Source organism: Zea mays, chromosome 9 (assembly GCF_902167145.1).
Source record: "Zea mays cultivar B73 chromosome 9, Zm-B73-REFERENCE-NAM-5.0, whole genome shotgun sequence".
In the NCBI taxonomy this organism is placed as follows: Eukaryota; Viridiplantae; Streptophyta; class Magnoliopsida; order Poales; family Poaceae; genus Zea; species Zea mays.
In genome coordinates, this window is record NC_050104.1 from 128,546,539 (window position 1) to 128,562,025 (window position 15,487).

A 15,487-nucleotide genomic window follows, 5' to 3' on the forward strand; every position below is an offset into this window, starting at 1 on the left:
CCGCAGTAAGAAATAACGCATGCAATCCAGTAGCAAAAATGCATGATTCGTCGAACTTGGACGCGATTATGGCACCGCGATTAAACAAAACGTACCACGTCGTGTATGAAAGCCACACAAACAGTTTTCATGTCTACATGTTGCGCTGGGCGAATGCAAGGTTGGCTGGCAGGCACACAAGCAACAGCCTAAACTATTCGAGATTCTCTTGCGGTGAGTGACGTAGCGGGGCCAGGAATATACCCTCGTCAAATCCCTTGTGCCTTTGTAAATAAAAATGGAATTTTGGTTTCGGGGCAGCAATACTATAGCTTTTATGCGTAATTGACGATGTGGACATGTGCCCTTTTTTGTTTGTAGGGCGTATTCTGCAGGTACCAGAACGAGGAAAGAGATCCCATTTTCTTTCATCTCTTTCTTTCTTTTTTTTGTCTTTTGAAACGGGCAAAAATAAGATAGTACTACCCTTCCCTCGTCGATTGAATCTGGATTAAAAAAACAAAAACCCTGCAAGTCGCACCGTTTTGTCATTTGTGGTGAAGTGTAGTACAGCCTCCCCTGCTGCAAGTACAGAAGCTGGATCACAAGAAGCTTGTACTTGATGAGAAACCAGAGAACCAGAAGCACGTCCAATGGAAGGGGGAAAAAAGTCTCCAAGGCAGACACCGCTCACAGATGGATCGGAGTTTAATATTTCCCCAGCTTCACATCATATCATATGTGTTTCTTGTTGGAATTGTGGCAGGTAGGTAGCTGTCCTCAGAAAGCACTGCAGTTCTTCTCTCCCTTCTTGCAGAGAGCAGCGATGCCGGTTGCTTTCTCGACCAGAGACATCGTGTTGGCATCACAGCAGGGATAGGGTTAGCTGCCCTGCCCCATGAAACCGACAGAAAACCATAAGCAACGAGGTGCTGATGGCAGAGCTAGCGAGAGAGAGAGAGAAAGCGATCAATGATTCGCTAATGGCCTAATGACCAAGGACGGAGTAGTGATGTTGCCTATACCTCGAGTCAGCAGTCAGCACTGATGCGCCATCGTAAGCAGCATAGCGTCGAGAGACGTCGCTGTCGGATATGCTGCCGTCTTCCCTCCCCTCTCACGCCCAGGTCACTGTCTTAAGCAAATTGGAGGGCTAGCTCTGAATAGCTTATTAGCCAAGTCTGCATAAACAATCAAGCCACCCGGCCAGTGGAACGGAAGCACGAAGCAGCGGCAGCCTGAATAGCTTATTGGCATCTTCTCTCTCTAGCTTCATGTGGTCTCACTCTCACAGACAAATCGACACTTCACCTACAAAGACAAATCGACCTACCTAGAAAAGTAGTCGAGGAAGTTGAAATCTAAAAGATAGATACTATATGCTAGTGCCAGCAATTTATTCCTTAGCTAAAATCCTTAAGCCTTCTCTTCAAGACGTCCATAGATTTCTTACGGGCACTCTGCTGGGGGGTGTTCCGGTTTGAAAGGCTTCCGAACAGACTGTCTGCAGAGTCCTTGTACTTCTCACAAATGATGGCCAGCTTCTTGTAGTCCAGAGACCCGTAGTTCCTCTGCCTGATCACCGGGTTCATGAAGTTCTCAGGCTGGCTGCTGAGCAGGAGATTCGTGAGCTGCCTGATCTCAACCAAACAGTCCCTGAAAGTCGTCTCCTTGCCCAGATCTGACAGCCCCGTGCTGTCGAACTTGTCGTCCGCGAATGCTTCCAGCGTCTTCAGGTCAATATCGATCCCTAAGACCGCGTTGACGGTGAACCTCTTCACGCCGTCGTTCAGGAGCGTGGTCATTATGGAGTCCGAGATGTGGCTCATGGCACCAGAAACCACCTTGTACAGAGCTTCCAGAGGCAGGATCTCCTGCGCCGTCGACACCAGCGTTTCGAGGTAGATCAGGACCTCGTTCATGTAGTCGTTCGCGTTGTCGGGGGCTTCCTCCGCTATCCAGTTCACCTCTTCCAGGAGCACCATGAACTCGTCGACCTTGAAATTGGTCAGGTTTATCAGCGCGTTGTACACCGCGTTCTGCGAGGCCTTGAGGACCGCTCGAGCAGTCAGGCCGGAATGGGACCTCTCGGCGACACGCTTCGGGATGCCGCACAGCTGGGCGGAGTGCAGCAGGTACATGCCGCATGCTTGCTCAAGGACCGATATGTTTCCAGCGAGCTGCATCATCTGCGACATGCCCAGGGAACGAGCGTATATCATGTTCAGAAGGCTGTCGTTCAGCACCTCGATCAGCAGCCGGTCTAGGTATGCTTTCACCACATCGTAGATGTTCATGAGACCGCCGTATGACAAGTAGCTGACGGAATCCTCGATGAAGGACCGGACGATGCGGCAGACATCTGGAACGGAAGAGGAGAAGGATGTCACGTATGGGAAATCAGGGATCGCATCATCGTGTTCCAGATGAAACGCTGTCACATTCATGCTGTACTCGTATTCCTTCTTTATAACCATCTGCTCGTACGAGTCATTAGTAAGGACGTCGTCTATCTGCTTCCGGCAATCAAGAAGCAGCAGCTGGTGGTATTTGTCCCTACTCTTCTCCAGAACTTCAATCAGCTGTGTGATTCGATAGCCGTACTTGTTCACAGCTGCGCCTAGAAGAGTGACATAGTCTTTTATGAGAAGCAAGTGGCTGGCTGTACGCATGCGAGAGAACTGTTCCTCCAGTATAGACGTTATCTTGCCAATAGCTGTCTCCCATGTTGTTTCCACCTGACTCTCCAACAGCAATCCATCTGCGGTTCGAAGAACACGTTCTTCGACTATAAAGAACCCAGCTACCTGGGCAAGGAAGGGTTGATGGGACTCCAAGAAGGGCTGCGAAGTGGAGATCTGCATGTCCAAGTTGAGTTGCATGAGCCTGTTCTTGTAGTAATAGTCTCTGAACTTGTCCTCCATCCCAAGACATGTGTGCATGTGGTGCGCCCGATAAACCGGTGTGAGATCAAAATGTAGCGCCGATTCCTCTTCCGTGTTCTCCAGGTCCAAGGCATACAGATGCTCATCTGGTCCAGCATGGCTATGCCCTTCGGCTTCCCTCTGCCGGGCACGCATCTCCTCGCCCTTTTGGCGAGCCGACGACGCCTGGCTTATGGAGGCCTGCCCAATCTGCTTGGCCATTCTTCTTATATGGACGAGCCAATCGTTGAACTCGCTACAGACTTTCTTCTCTATGTGCAGCTTTATCAGTGGGATCTGCCTCGCCACCACCTTCTTAACAAGCTTCAAAGGAATGTTTCGCAGGTAGCCTTTCTGGATCAGGTCCAGTGTCTTAAGTGCAGGATGGAACTTAGCTTCGGCAATGAAATTGTTGCATGTCATGCACAAGCTGAACACCTCCACACATATCTTCAGCGTTGTTATGGCCTCCCCAACGTTTTTCTTCACAGAGTATAGCTCAAGAAGTTCGTCGAGCTTCAGGAGTTGGTCAGCAGAAGCCTCCTGCAGGTGTGAATTCTCGCCATATAGCATGCCCTTCAACTCATCGGCGTCGACTAACACACCACGTAGTTCATCCACAGCAAGGATGAAATCCTCGTAGTGAAGCCTGCATAGCTCTTCGATCTCAACTTCCTTCTTCTTCACAATGCTTCTAAGGTTCTGCATCAGCGCTTCAGGTTTCCCAGACTCAAACGAATGACGAATGATGGGACCCAAATCCTCACCGTTTGCAATGAATGTAGCAATTCCCAAACCAAGACCTCCATCTCCACTCTCCACAATAGCCCTCTTCATTGGCTGAGCAGTCATTGTTCAACTGTAAAAGATAACAAAACAGTAATGATTAAGGCCCCGTTTCAATCTCACGGGATAAACTTTAGCTTCCTGCTAAACTTTAGCTATATGAATTGAAGTGCTAAAGTTTAGTTTCAATTACCACCATTAGCTCTCTTGTTTAGATTATAAATGGCTAAAAGTAGCTAAAAAAAAGCTGCTAAAGTTTATCTCGCGAGATTGGAACAGGGCCTAAATTGAGGATGCAACGACACAGTAATAGATGACATTGACTGCAATTCTTCATCAGTCAAAATAAGGAAAATGGGACAAGCAGATAACTGCACAAGAGCCTAGCGAGTTTTTGCCTTCTTGGGGAAAACTGAACCAGCTATGGCAGTGGGAGTTTGCTATAGTATTTTGTTGGATGGGCTTGCGAATAATTAAGGGACTACTGTGTTTTTTTCACTGGATGGAAGTGCAATTATGATTTTATCCCAAAATTTCAACTTTGTGATTTGGGCATGGTGTCCTCATTTTTACCCTTAGTTGTGTTTTTTTGCTCAGTTTTGCCCTTCCAGTGCTATAGAACAGAAAGACAAAACTAAGCAAAAAATATGACTAAGGGTAAAAGTGAGAACAACAGCAAAACTAAGGGCACCAGTTTAAAAAACCCTTTTTAAAAAGGATGAACAAGTTTGTGCATGTTATCGTAGAGACATCATTATAAAGCTTCAGCGAGAGGAGATGCGGCCGTTGGTTGTGGAGGGACGTGACGCTTGGTGCGAACAGTCACGGTCTTTTTTCTCCGGGTGCATGGGTGGCGATTTAGTCTTTGAATTGATTGCCGCTAGCTTGGGAAAACTGAACGTTTATGTTTGTTTTTCTTTTAGGTTGGCTATGTGCATTAGACAGAGGCCGGAAGTTTTGTGTACTAAGACTATGTATCATCTTGATGTATCGTTCTTGGTAAACTTTATTATAAAGCTTCCTTTATCAAGAAATCATAGAGACATCATAATCACAGAACATTCAAATTAAAAAACAATGGCAAAATCACAATTACAAATGAAGGGTATCTGTGATTTTGTCCCTATATTTCACACCGTCAAGTACCTCTAACATAACATGCTCAAACTTATTCTTCGTTTTCAAAAGAGTCTAAAGTCACAAAATTTAATTTTATGGAGTAAATCGTAATTGCACTTCAATCAGGGCCGTGTATCTGTCTCTATGTCTTTCATCTCCCGTGTATGGCGGAGTGACCAAGTTACCACACTAGGAAACTACCGAGCGGAGGAGGCCCCAAGGAGGTCAGAAAGGGGAAGAGTGCATAATTTCTGTCTTCATGTTGCTGATTCCTAAAGTCTAAAGATCATCAGTGTAACTCTGCAGGTAATTATCTTGTCTAATTGATTAATTATCTTGTATTTATTAAATGTTTTTCTTACTCACTGTTATATGTTGACTGAGAATTGTTATGTTGTGCAAAGTTGTTCAAGTAAAATTTATACAACCAAGAGTTGAATAGGTAATTTTTTGATAAATTCTATTTCTATGTAATACATTATAATATTTTTATTGTTATAATTCTTTTTTTCAAGCAATTAATGAGAAGGGTCTTCTATTCAATAGTTTTGCACATGGCCTCAGTTTTTGACGACACAACCCTGACTTCAATCCAAAGACAGAAACACAGTAGCCCCAATAATTAAGGGTGTATTGGGTATTGGTTTTCAGATAAAATAAAACCATTTTTTAATATAAAGAACCACAAACGGAATTCTTTTCATATTCATCTTCGAATTTGTAATCATTTAAATATTGAATTATGTTATGGACCAAAGTTTTATTTAAAATATTAAATTTCCAAGCTTGATACTCGAAAAAACGAAAAGACTACATCCGGCCTTGATCGGATTGAGTCCAAACTGTCCAATTACAATTTATTATTAAACATCATCTGATTGGGACATAGGACGAATCCTAATAGGATAGCTAGAGATGGCAATGGATACCCGCGACCTCATACCTGATGGGTATTTACTCTATTAGGGTATGTATGTGGGCTGAATATTCTACCAGTGGGTCTATTATCGAGCAAAAATCTTCACCAAATGGGTAAACAGGTATTAGAACGTTCCGTCTTCACCCATACCGTTAACCTGTGGGTATAAAATATCCAATATAAACTTAGCTCAAGCATTAATTTAGACTTTAGTCATCAATCTTTTTTACTATTTAACAACCTTTTAGGCCATAATGTCATAGAAGGCTTAACGACAATTTAATGACCATATAATGGAACATGTAATGTGTTATGTAGTACTATCTTAGTGTTACTACTCTATCCAATTATCTTTGGTGCGTTAAATGGATGGTTAAATTTTGCTAGAAATTTTGTAATCGTATTTAGATGGATATACTTGATATTTGTATAATATAATATTTTGATAGATGTTTAATTTTTGTGGGTACGGGTGACCCGATGGGTGACCCATACCCACATGAGTATGGGTATGGGGTAAATTCATACCCACCAGTGTATATGGGTGACCCGATAAGGTTATTTTTGTGTCGTAGGTATGGGTATGGGGTAGTAATACCTGATGGGTATTTACCCATTGCCATTTCTAGGCTACGCGCTTACAAATGGAACCAACCAGGAAACAAATAAGGCTCTGTTTCGGTTTGTACGATTCCTATCTGGATTACTTCTCTAATTTATATAAATGTGATCCGCTGAAACGATTCTAAATGTGATCCTGGATAGATGACCAAGGCTTAAGAGCATGTACAACCATATTTAATATGGGTCTCTTCAAGGACCTCTAGGGATTAATTAAAAGAAATGCAAGAAACAAGCTCTTCGCGAAAAGTCCGTCTCTACAAGATTTCTCTAAACACATTGTCTTTAACTTTATTTATGGCCCATAGACTCAGGATTATACCATACAGACTTTTAGTTGTCTCTTGTACTTGAAAATCAATTCATAGTCTTAAGGTTTTACATGCCCTAAACCACATGACAAAAGCCAACGGTATTATAGAGGGTGTAATTGGTTGCCTAAATTTAGCTCAGCCAGACTCCCCGGATGCAACCTGCGGATCATTGGTTGCGTGAATCGATGGTTGGGCCTAGCCCATGAGGTGTAAGATTCCTCACTTAGCCAGACTCCACAGAAACAAAAATGGAATCGGTTTCTAGTGAGCCTGGCTATACTAGTGCAACCATTAATCAATCTTAATGAGGTATTAATCTATAATTAGTGTCTATTAAATATTTTTAATTTATTTTAAAAGTAGAATAAGGTTTGAGGCATGATATAATAAATTATAGACACACCATTAATCTTTTTCTAATGATGTATTAACATGTAATTAGTGTCTGTTAAATTATTTTAATTTATTTAAAAGTGGATTAAGCGAGACATAATATGGTCAATTTAAAGACGCACAAGTTGTCAGATTATATGAAAATATAAGAAATTTTAATAACTTTTGTGCTGGTGCAACAAGCAAGCAGCCAAACAGCATATGTAATGGATATTAGGCTGGAGGACACATTCAAACAGCCAAACATGGTGTTGTATATTACACCCGGGAAGCCAGCCAAGATTCTGGCTCACTGGATACGGGGCAGACTCAACCATGCACAGACCCATAGAATCAGTAAAGGGGAAGTAGATTTCATTGGAGCACTAAAATGGGATAGTAAGGAAGAAAATACTGTTATATAGTGCATGTCACCTGCCTTTGCTGCAGGATCCGGTCGCCTTCTTCTCTGTTCAGATGATATAGCAGCGACGCAACGAGCCACCGCACTGCAAATGAACGCTGAAAGGAAAGCAGCGGTACCCGTAGTACCATCACAACGGCGGATTAGTCACAGGAAGCAAGCCGATGAACACGGCAAATTCGATTGGGTTCAAGAACCGGTTTAGTTACCGAGATCTCGCCCGTGTGTAGATATCGCGCCGGCGCCGGCGCCGGTGGCCGCGGAGGTGGCGAGCCGGAAGGAAGCAGAACCGAACTCGATCGTCGTACCCTTCTCGGGGGGAGAGAGAGAAAGAGAGGACCAAAAATAGGTTTTTCATTTGTGAGGCCGGAGAAGGCGTGGGTGACCGGTGGATCCGCAGGAGTCGCGCGCGATTTACCCATTCCCCGCCTCCCTCTACAAGGTTTGCTCCATAACCGCTAAACGCTCTCTATCACCCTCTCTCTCTCTTAGTCCTAGAGATTCTATTTGCTATTCTTTATTCAATTTAATACTTCAAAACAGATTTAGTAAAACAAAAAAAATTATAAAATATTTTAAGGTTGCGTACATAAAAAGTAAAAATATGTAAGAAGACGTTTGCAAGTCCCCTTATGCTTGAAGCTATTATTATCAGACGTGGTGCATTTGGAGGTGCAGAAATAATTGGATCTTCAATGAAATTCCCCCTTCGGTTCCTGAGTGCAAGGCTATGTTTAGGAGTGAAATTGCCCTTTTATGCCATAGAGTCAAGTCTGCTTTTAAAGAAGACATTGCATCTTGGCTACTCAATTTAGGGATGTAACTTCTTCCCTTCGGCTCACTTTATCTTCCATTTCTTTGTAATCTTCCTATTCCTCCCTAAACTCATTTCTATTGTTTTAATAATATTACTGTAGGACCCTCCTACAGTACCTTTACTTCAAAAAAAATGTATAGATATTTATGTATGGAAGACACGGCTATAGAAGGTTCCACTAAATAAAGTTCAGTCTATCTCGCGTAGGATGTTTGAAAACTCAATTACGGATATTAAATAGATTATAATTAAAAAACTAATTATACATGTGAATACTAAACGATGAGACAAATTTATTAAGTCTAAATAATCTATGTTTATCAAATATTTACTATAGCACCGTATGAACGAATAATGGACTCGATAGACTTAATAGGTTTGTCTTGTCATTTAGTCATTATCTATGTAATTAGTTCTATGATTATTAGACTATATTAATACTTCTAACTAGTATCCAAACATCCTATTAACAGTGCTTAAAAATTAGTCCTATGATAGGTAAATCAAAACTCGATAGCAACAGAAAATTTAAGGGTTAATTATGTTTGTGCCATTATAATTTTGTATGTGTTTGATAAGCACTAAACTTTTTAAGCTTGTAAATATGCCATTAAACTTCTAGTCAAAACTAAAATAGACCACCTTGTACGGTTTTGCTTGAATTGAACCCACTAGGTGTTTTTTTGTATTTCTCTCATGATACTCACTTGTTCATATGCTGAAATGTTCATATGGCACATGTATTTTTCCTTTCGTGTCTTATATGTTATGTTATGTTGCATGCGTATGGTACTATGACATGTGTTTCTTTCTTTATATTCATAGCATGTTACTTATAATGTTTGTTTGTTGTTCTTACAGTACATGATGTGAAGTTGGTTTTGTATGAACTTATCCTAAGATTCATGTTTTAACGCCACAAGTTCATTGAAATCAAGTATTTTAAAATGTCACTTCTTTCATATACTCGACGTAGTGTTAAAAAATCAATCACCAAAAATGGAGATATTGAAAGCATCTGGACCCTTAGTGGTTTTAGTGATTAATGGCAACATACGATTATTATGTCTAATGTGTATTTTATAGAGGCAATTTGAGTTAGGCCACAACAATATTGATTGATTGGATAATCAATGGTTTTGATGCCCCTAAGTATGGAATTCATTTAGGTCTTAAAAAGATGGATGTTAAGGGGGATGGACTAGTTATAAGTATCAATTGAAGTTGAGAGACAATTAGAGTAGTTTTAGGACTTTGTTTTCCTTTAATCATGCTATAAATGGGGGTATGAATTGCTACCTTGACATAGGTAAGTTTAATGAGTTAAGTGTGATGCACAATAGCTTTCTTTAGCTCTCGATAGCTCGGATGAGGTCCAAAATCATTTGGGACAGACCTTGAAAAACAAGAACGTCAGACTCAAACTATTGAATATGGTCCCACGCCTACACGTGTGCCAGTGAAGGCATGATCGTCTTACGCCTAACACTGAATATGGTCAGACACCTAACACTGAATGGGGCACCTATAGTAGCTAGGGTTCTTCCTATAGGAGCGTTGGGCCCTATGAATGGGGTGACTGTCACACCATTGTGCCCTGATATGACGTCTTGCAAAATATGACCAAAGAGGTTTTGTGAATGTCAAACTAATTCAACGGGGGTTGTCGGACCATACGCTCCTAAATTACACTCTAACAGCTACATCTGACGTAATGAGATCATTGTGGTCCTTGAGTCTCGTTGGACCGAGCCGACGTTGTCCGTCAATAAGGTGACAGATGGTCTAACGCTCTCCAAAATATGACCAAAGAGATTCCGTGAGCATCAAACTAGTTCAGCAGGGGGTTGTCAAATGCCGATGGTCTAACAATCATGCGTTAGATGGCTCGACGCCCGCGATTTTAGCCCAAAGTCACTATAACAACTATTTGACTGGTTGACACGTATAAATACAACCCAACTCGTCTGTTCTAGCTCTCTTGACCATTATATGGGCTGAAACCCCTTTGAAGTGTAAGTAAGAGCCTTTGCCTAGTAAGAAACTTGAAAAAAAAAGTTGATAATCACGTTATTAGTGGCCTCATTAGCATATTGAAAGAAACAATTGCGCATCAGCCATTCTCATTAGTCATTAGTCTTGGATAGGTCAAGTGCTACTCTATGCTTGTTACTCTTGGACTCTTGGTGGTCGGTATCATCAAGACGTTTTGGTGGCGATCGAAAGTTCGGTGATCATCCATAGAATTTGTGGATGACCCAACTCAAGGTGTACACGACTGTTGGAAGTTCGCTGTGACTGAGTGGCAAAGAATCAGCACGTAGAGAGCGCTTGGTCCTTGCGCGGACCAAAAGGTGACACCCTTGTGCGGGTGCTTCCCAACAAGCACTAGTGGAGAATACCGACTCTTGGACATCGAGTTGTTTCTAACCCTTACATTAATTAAAACATTTATTTTTTTTTGAGCAGTTACATTTAAATATTTATACTACTAGAACTACCATGCTTAGTGTAGGATTTGGAACCTAGGATGCTAAACTCTTAATCGAACGGTAGAAACACTATTTATATATATATAAGAGCATCTCCAACAACAAACCCTAAAATAGAGTCCTAAAATTTGAAATAGAACCATATTTAGAATGTTTAGGGTCTCAAAAGAAATGTTTACTCCAATAGTCAGGCCTTAAATAATGTTATTTAGGAAATAAATTATGATATTAGGAAATAAATGGTTGGAGATTAAGTGGAAATGAGGATAGGGCTCCAGTATATGGGTACTATATTTAGGACCCGAGAGACCGAGCCCTATAACTATTTGATGAAATTTTATAAAATAGGGCCGCTGTTGGAAGGATGTTTTATAGTTTTGAGCCCTATATTTAAAATAGGACCATGTTTAGAGCCTCTCTTGGAAATGCTCTAAGAGGTGAAGTGGACGGATTGATATATGCTTTAATTTGTGCAAGAAATTTTAGAGAAGCTTAATTTATCCACTCTTGGTTATCTTGACCATTTTATCTCTCACTTCATATTACACATTTATATTTGTGCAGTTACTTTGATGACTTTATATATTCTACAATTATTATGCTAGCGTAAGATGAAAGTATGTTGCAAAAATTTAGTGCGGGAGGATTGAAAAAACTATTATGTATAAATGGGTGAAATGATATTGGAAGCTTGCAGTGAGAGCACAATGCCAGATTGCCAGGGGTCAAGAACGGTCAAAAAAGAAAGAGGCTGGGCCACTTTCCTTGTTAGTACTAGTCAAGCGCAGCATGATTGGAAGTGAGGAGGCCTGCTAGTGCCAGTGCCACTGCCACTTAAAGATATCTTTTTTTTTTCTCAGTGATCCTAGCTTTACGTTGCGCTAATGTAATTGGTCGCCCATACTTTCTAGGTTTCGTAGTGCAGCAGTAGAATTATCCCTCGAAATCATGGATTGGAAGTCCATCTCTAATCCTTAGATTCTATTGGGTTTTTGTTTTTTTTTAAAAAAAAAGTAAAGATGTCATTCTTTTCTCTCCTTTAAAGTCCAAAGTGAGGCCTTTTCGACACGATTTTTGTAAGAGCTTATCCATCGGCTTAATTAAAAAATCGTGCCAAAGGTGCACAGCACAGACGTGGTCTATGAAAACGAAAACGGTGCCAGTACTGCTGCGGTTGTTATTATCATTATCCTATTTAGATCCAAATATGCTTAGACCTTGTTTAGTTTGAGATAGACTAAAGAGGAGATTCAACCTATTGCTAGTTAAAATTGAATAAAGAGGATTTTATTTCTCCTTAATTCCATAACTATATGCAACAGAACCAGATTTTGTTACGGATTCGTGGGTTTGAATGATTTTCTGGTCGAATTGATTCTCTAATTTATATAAATTTTAACTAATCCAAATTGCAATCTCATGCCAACGAACAACGTCCTCTGGATTTTGGCAATTCCAAAGTACTTGATGTCTGTGCATAAAAAGGATCTTTTCCGAAGTGGCGAATCTCGTGGGAAACCCCCACGCCGACTTTAGCCGGGAGGGACAGGGAGGCGCCTGCTACGACAAACATAAAAGGAGCCGGTGGAAAAGCGATTTGCATTGCATTTGATTTCCCCTGTCCCTCTCCACAGTCCACACTCCACTGTAGCTGCAACTCTCTCTCTTTATTTAGCAGTTCCAAATCCTAAACAGCTGATGCAATCGCCATCATCCAATGCCGGACGGAACGCCCAGCGTCAACAGGTTTCCGCAGAAAGTGCCGCCGCCGCCGCCGCCGAGAGAGGAAGTCGAGAGAGCGCAGGAAAACAAGCGACGACGGCAAGGGTTTCTCCGCAAGCGAAGCGAGAGAAAGGGGAAGCAGGACAGCGTGGAAAACAAGGGGGGAGCATCCCAGGCAACGCGGCACAGAGCGAGCGGCTTGGCTTGCTCGCAATCATGCATGGAAAGCGCCAAGCAGATTCTGCTATGCATGAGCGCGCGAAAGATGGTTGCTTTCTTTTCTCTCTGGCACGCAGTGTAGAAACAGAGATGAAATCGAGGGGAAATTTTCACCTGTGTGTCTGAGTCTGACACTGCAAGAGTTGCCTTGGATTTTTGGGGGCCCATCGTCGTCATGGGCATCAAAAGTGCATACTACCTCACAGTGACAGTACTAGTAGCTCATAGCAACAAGAAAATGGGAGTAATTAATTAATTGTAGCAGAGGAGATAATATGGATAGATATATATATAGCGTACGTCGTGGACAGATGCAATTGAGAAGATGAGCTCAAGTCAAAAATGAAAAGGGAGGTCCCTGGCTGGTGGTGGCACTACTGGCATGATATAGCTACTGTACTGGTACAGGTACTAAGCTAAGACAAGACGAAGGGGTTGGTTGATCTGGAAGCTGCCTAATTAAACAGGTCAGTCGAGGCCGGACCTGATCCTCTTGTGTCCGGCGGCGCCCGCCTGGCGGACGGTGCCGACGGACCCGCCCTCGGACGCGCCGTCGGATGCGGCGAAGAGCGAGGAGAGGTCGGCGTAGAGGTCGACGACGCGGCGGATGTTGTTGTTGAGCTCCCTGATGAGGCCGACGTTGCGGGAGAGGTCGCCGGGCACCTTGGACTCGTGGTTGTGGTTGATCTCGCTGATCAGGAGGCGGTTCTGGTCCAGCAGCGTCTGCACCTGCACGAAGCTGGTCTGGAACGCGTGCAGCACCTTGGTGTCCACGCCGCCGACGCCGAACCCGGACAGCGTCGTCTCGCCGTCGCCGCCCTCCATGGAACCCGGACAGCTGCTGCTGGTGGTCGTCGGCGTACTAGTCTTGGCAATTCTGCACTCTTTGTCAGCAGCCGCGCAGAGTCTGCGATGGGCGGTGAGGCTGCTGAGGTGAGGAGGATGTGGGTTCACTTGTCTACAAACAAAAACACATACTGCAATTTAGAAATGAATGAATGAATGAATGAATCTGGTTGAGTATACTTCACTCACTGCAGGAAAGCAAGCCACTAGCTGGGGCATGGGAGGACAGTGTACAACACTAGTATATGCTACAAGATCAGATGTACTTGCCGAATCTTTCCAGCTTGGGCCCGGAAAACTCGACACGGATCGATCTCGGAATTAACGACCGCGATTTGCTTTCGCTTTGCTCGAACTCGAAGACGGGGCACGATGAGCGAGAGGAATGAATGAACGAGGGAGCGAATCCAGCTCCAGGCAACTCAACACCAGGACGATTCCCAACAAGAGAAGAGAGCAAGGTACGGTGGTGGTGCTTCTTACCTCCTCCTCGCCGTCGTCGTCGTAGTACTCCTCCGTAGCACCCACCAGCACCTCCGTAGCCGGGGAGGGGAGGAGAAGGACAGGGAGGAAGGAGATCAGGAGATCCTCAGACACACGAAACAGGCAGAGGCAGGCTGGACTGCTTTCTTCTGTTTTTTTTTTCTTTTCTTCCTACTAGTAGGAGTATTTTTTTTATTGTCGGCCGTGAGATGGAGAGAATCTTTTGGCTTGCGACGGCGGCGAGGGAGGGCGACATTTTAGGAGGCACGTTTCTGCTTCTGCCCGCGTCTCAGTCTCAGCGTCTGCTGTCTGTCTGTGTCTGCTATCATCGCCCTCTGCGTGCGCCGCCCGCTGGATGCGTTGTACGCGGCTGTCTCCTGATATTTCTGCATCGCATTTGACGGGCATGAGTATCTATATTTGTTTATTTATGTGGTCTTTGCTACTCAGCCCATATGTATTTTCTCGTAGATTATATATAAGTTAAACTATATCGGAGAAAGTCAACTTTAAGAGAATAAACTATTACTTTATTATTACAAATAAGCTAAAACAAGTTAATCTATGACGTCTTATGGTTAAATTTGTTGTCGATTTTTCTTTTATGCGTTAATCTTGTTGAGTTAGTTTAGATCTGTTATGTTCTAATATCATGAATATTATATGTCAGTTGATCTAAGTTTTATGTTTTATTCTGCATTATCAAATTAATCTTATACTCTACTAATTTTCTAACATTTCTTTACACGAGAAGAATAATTAACGAGTTTGGCGTGATGCATACGGGAAGAAACGAATAATCAAATGATAGCCGATAGGAGGGTCCCTTATAAAAGTGAGAACAAATAAAGAAGGATCGGTATAAGTCCTTTCGCAAAAGCTATTGCCTAACTTTGGCAGAAACTATTGTATCCGTCAAGTCAATACACTTTTCTGTATAAAAAATTACAGTTGTGTGTACATGTCCTGCAAAAACCATGTGCCATTGACTTCCTCTTCTTGTACTCCTATTCCGAAGGCAACCATAGTGGCCTGTTCTATGAATTGGCCTAATTCTTCAAAACGGTCATCTAGGTAGATTTTGAATACTACGTACAGAGTTCAAAAATTTTCTGGATAAAGACGACACCCATTGACTTGAGACTTATCTTGCCCTGAAGTAATAACTCGATGGCCTGATCTTCAAACTGACCAGCAAACAATAATTGCAGAAACGCTAGATACATGTGTACCTGAAATACTCGTGGATGATTAAAGGCTTTAATGAAATTGTAACACAATTTGAACTGCAGTATAGTACATGATAATGAATTGATAAGCAATAAGGGGTCAAAGGTTCGGTCCAATAAGTGCAGAGTGCAACCTATATCAGACATCTATGAATGCAATAGCGTCTAAATGTGTGTCCTGCTAATTGCATGATATTAGAAACTGCGTGATAATTAATATG

General features: G+C 42.5%; 2 protein-coding genes across 6 annotated transcripts; both read right to left on the reverse strand.

Annotated features, from left to right (window-relative positions):
- Positions 1–1,133: 1,133 nt before the first annotated feature.
- Positions 1,134–7,958, reverse strand: LOC103639043 (exocyst complex component SEC15A). Of its 2 annotated transcripts, none has more exons than XM_020544383.3 (3): positions 7,668–7,958; positions 7,474–7,556; positions 1,134–3,762 (listed from the first exon to the last, which is right to left on the reverse strand). In XM_020544383.3, the coding sequence occupies exon 3, from the start codon at positions 3,753–3,755 to the stop codon at positions 1,383–1,385; it is 2,373 nt and encodes a 790-aa protein (XP_020399972.1). In that variant the 5' UTR covers positions 3,756–3,762; positions 7,474–7,556; positions 7,668–7,958; the 3' UTR covers positions 1,134–1,382. The 2 variants fall into 2 exon arrangements, with proteins under 2 accessions (XP_020399972.1, XP_020399973.1); XM_020544384.3 differs by having other exon boundaries at positions 7,470–7,556.
- A 4,975-nt stretch (positions 7,959–12,933) lies between these two features.
- On the reverse strand, positions 12,934–14,458 carry LOC100284666 (protein ELF4-LIKE 4). Of its 4 annotated transcripts, none has more exons than XM_008660471.3 (2): positions 14,038–14,458; positions 12,934–13,615 (listed from the first exon to the last, which is right to left on the reverse strand). In XM_008660471.3, the coding sequence occupies exon 2, from the start codon at positions 13,531–13,533 to the stop codon at positions 13,177–13,179; it is 357 nt and encodes a 118-aa protein (XP_008658693.1). In that variant the 5' UTR covers positions 13,534–13,615; positions 14,038–14,458; the 3' UTR covers positions 12,934–13,176. The 4 variants fall into 4 exon arrangements, with proteins under 4 accessions (XP_008658693.1, XP_008658691.1, XP_023156828.1 ...); XM_008660469.3 differs by having other exon boundaries at positions 12,934–13,666; XM_023301060.1 differs by having other exon boundaries at positions 12,934–13,685.
- Between the last annotated feature and the right edge of the window lie 1,029 nt (positions 14,459–15,487).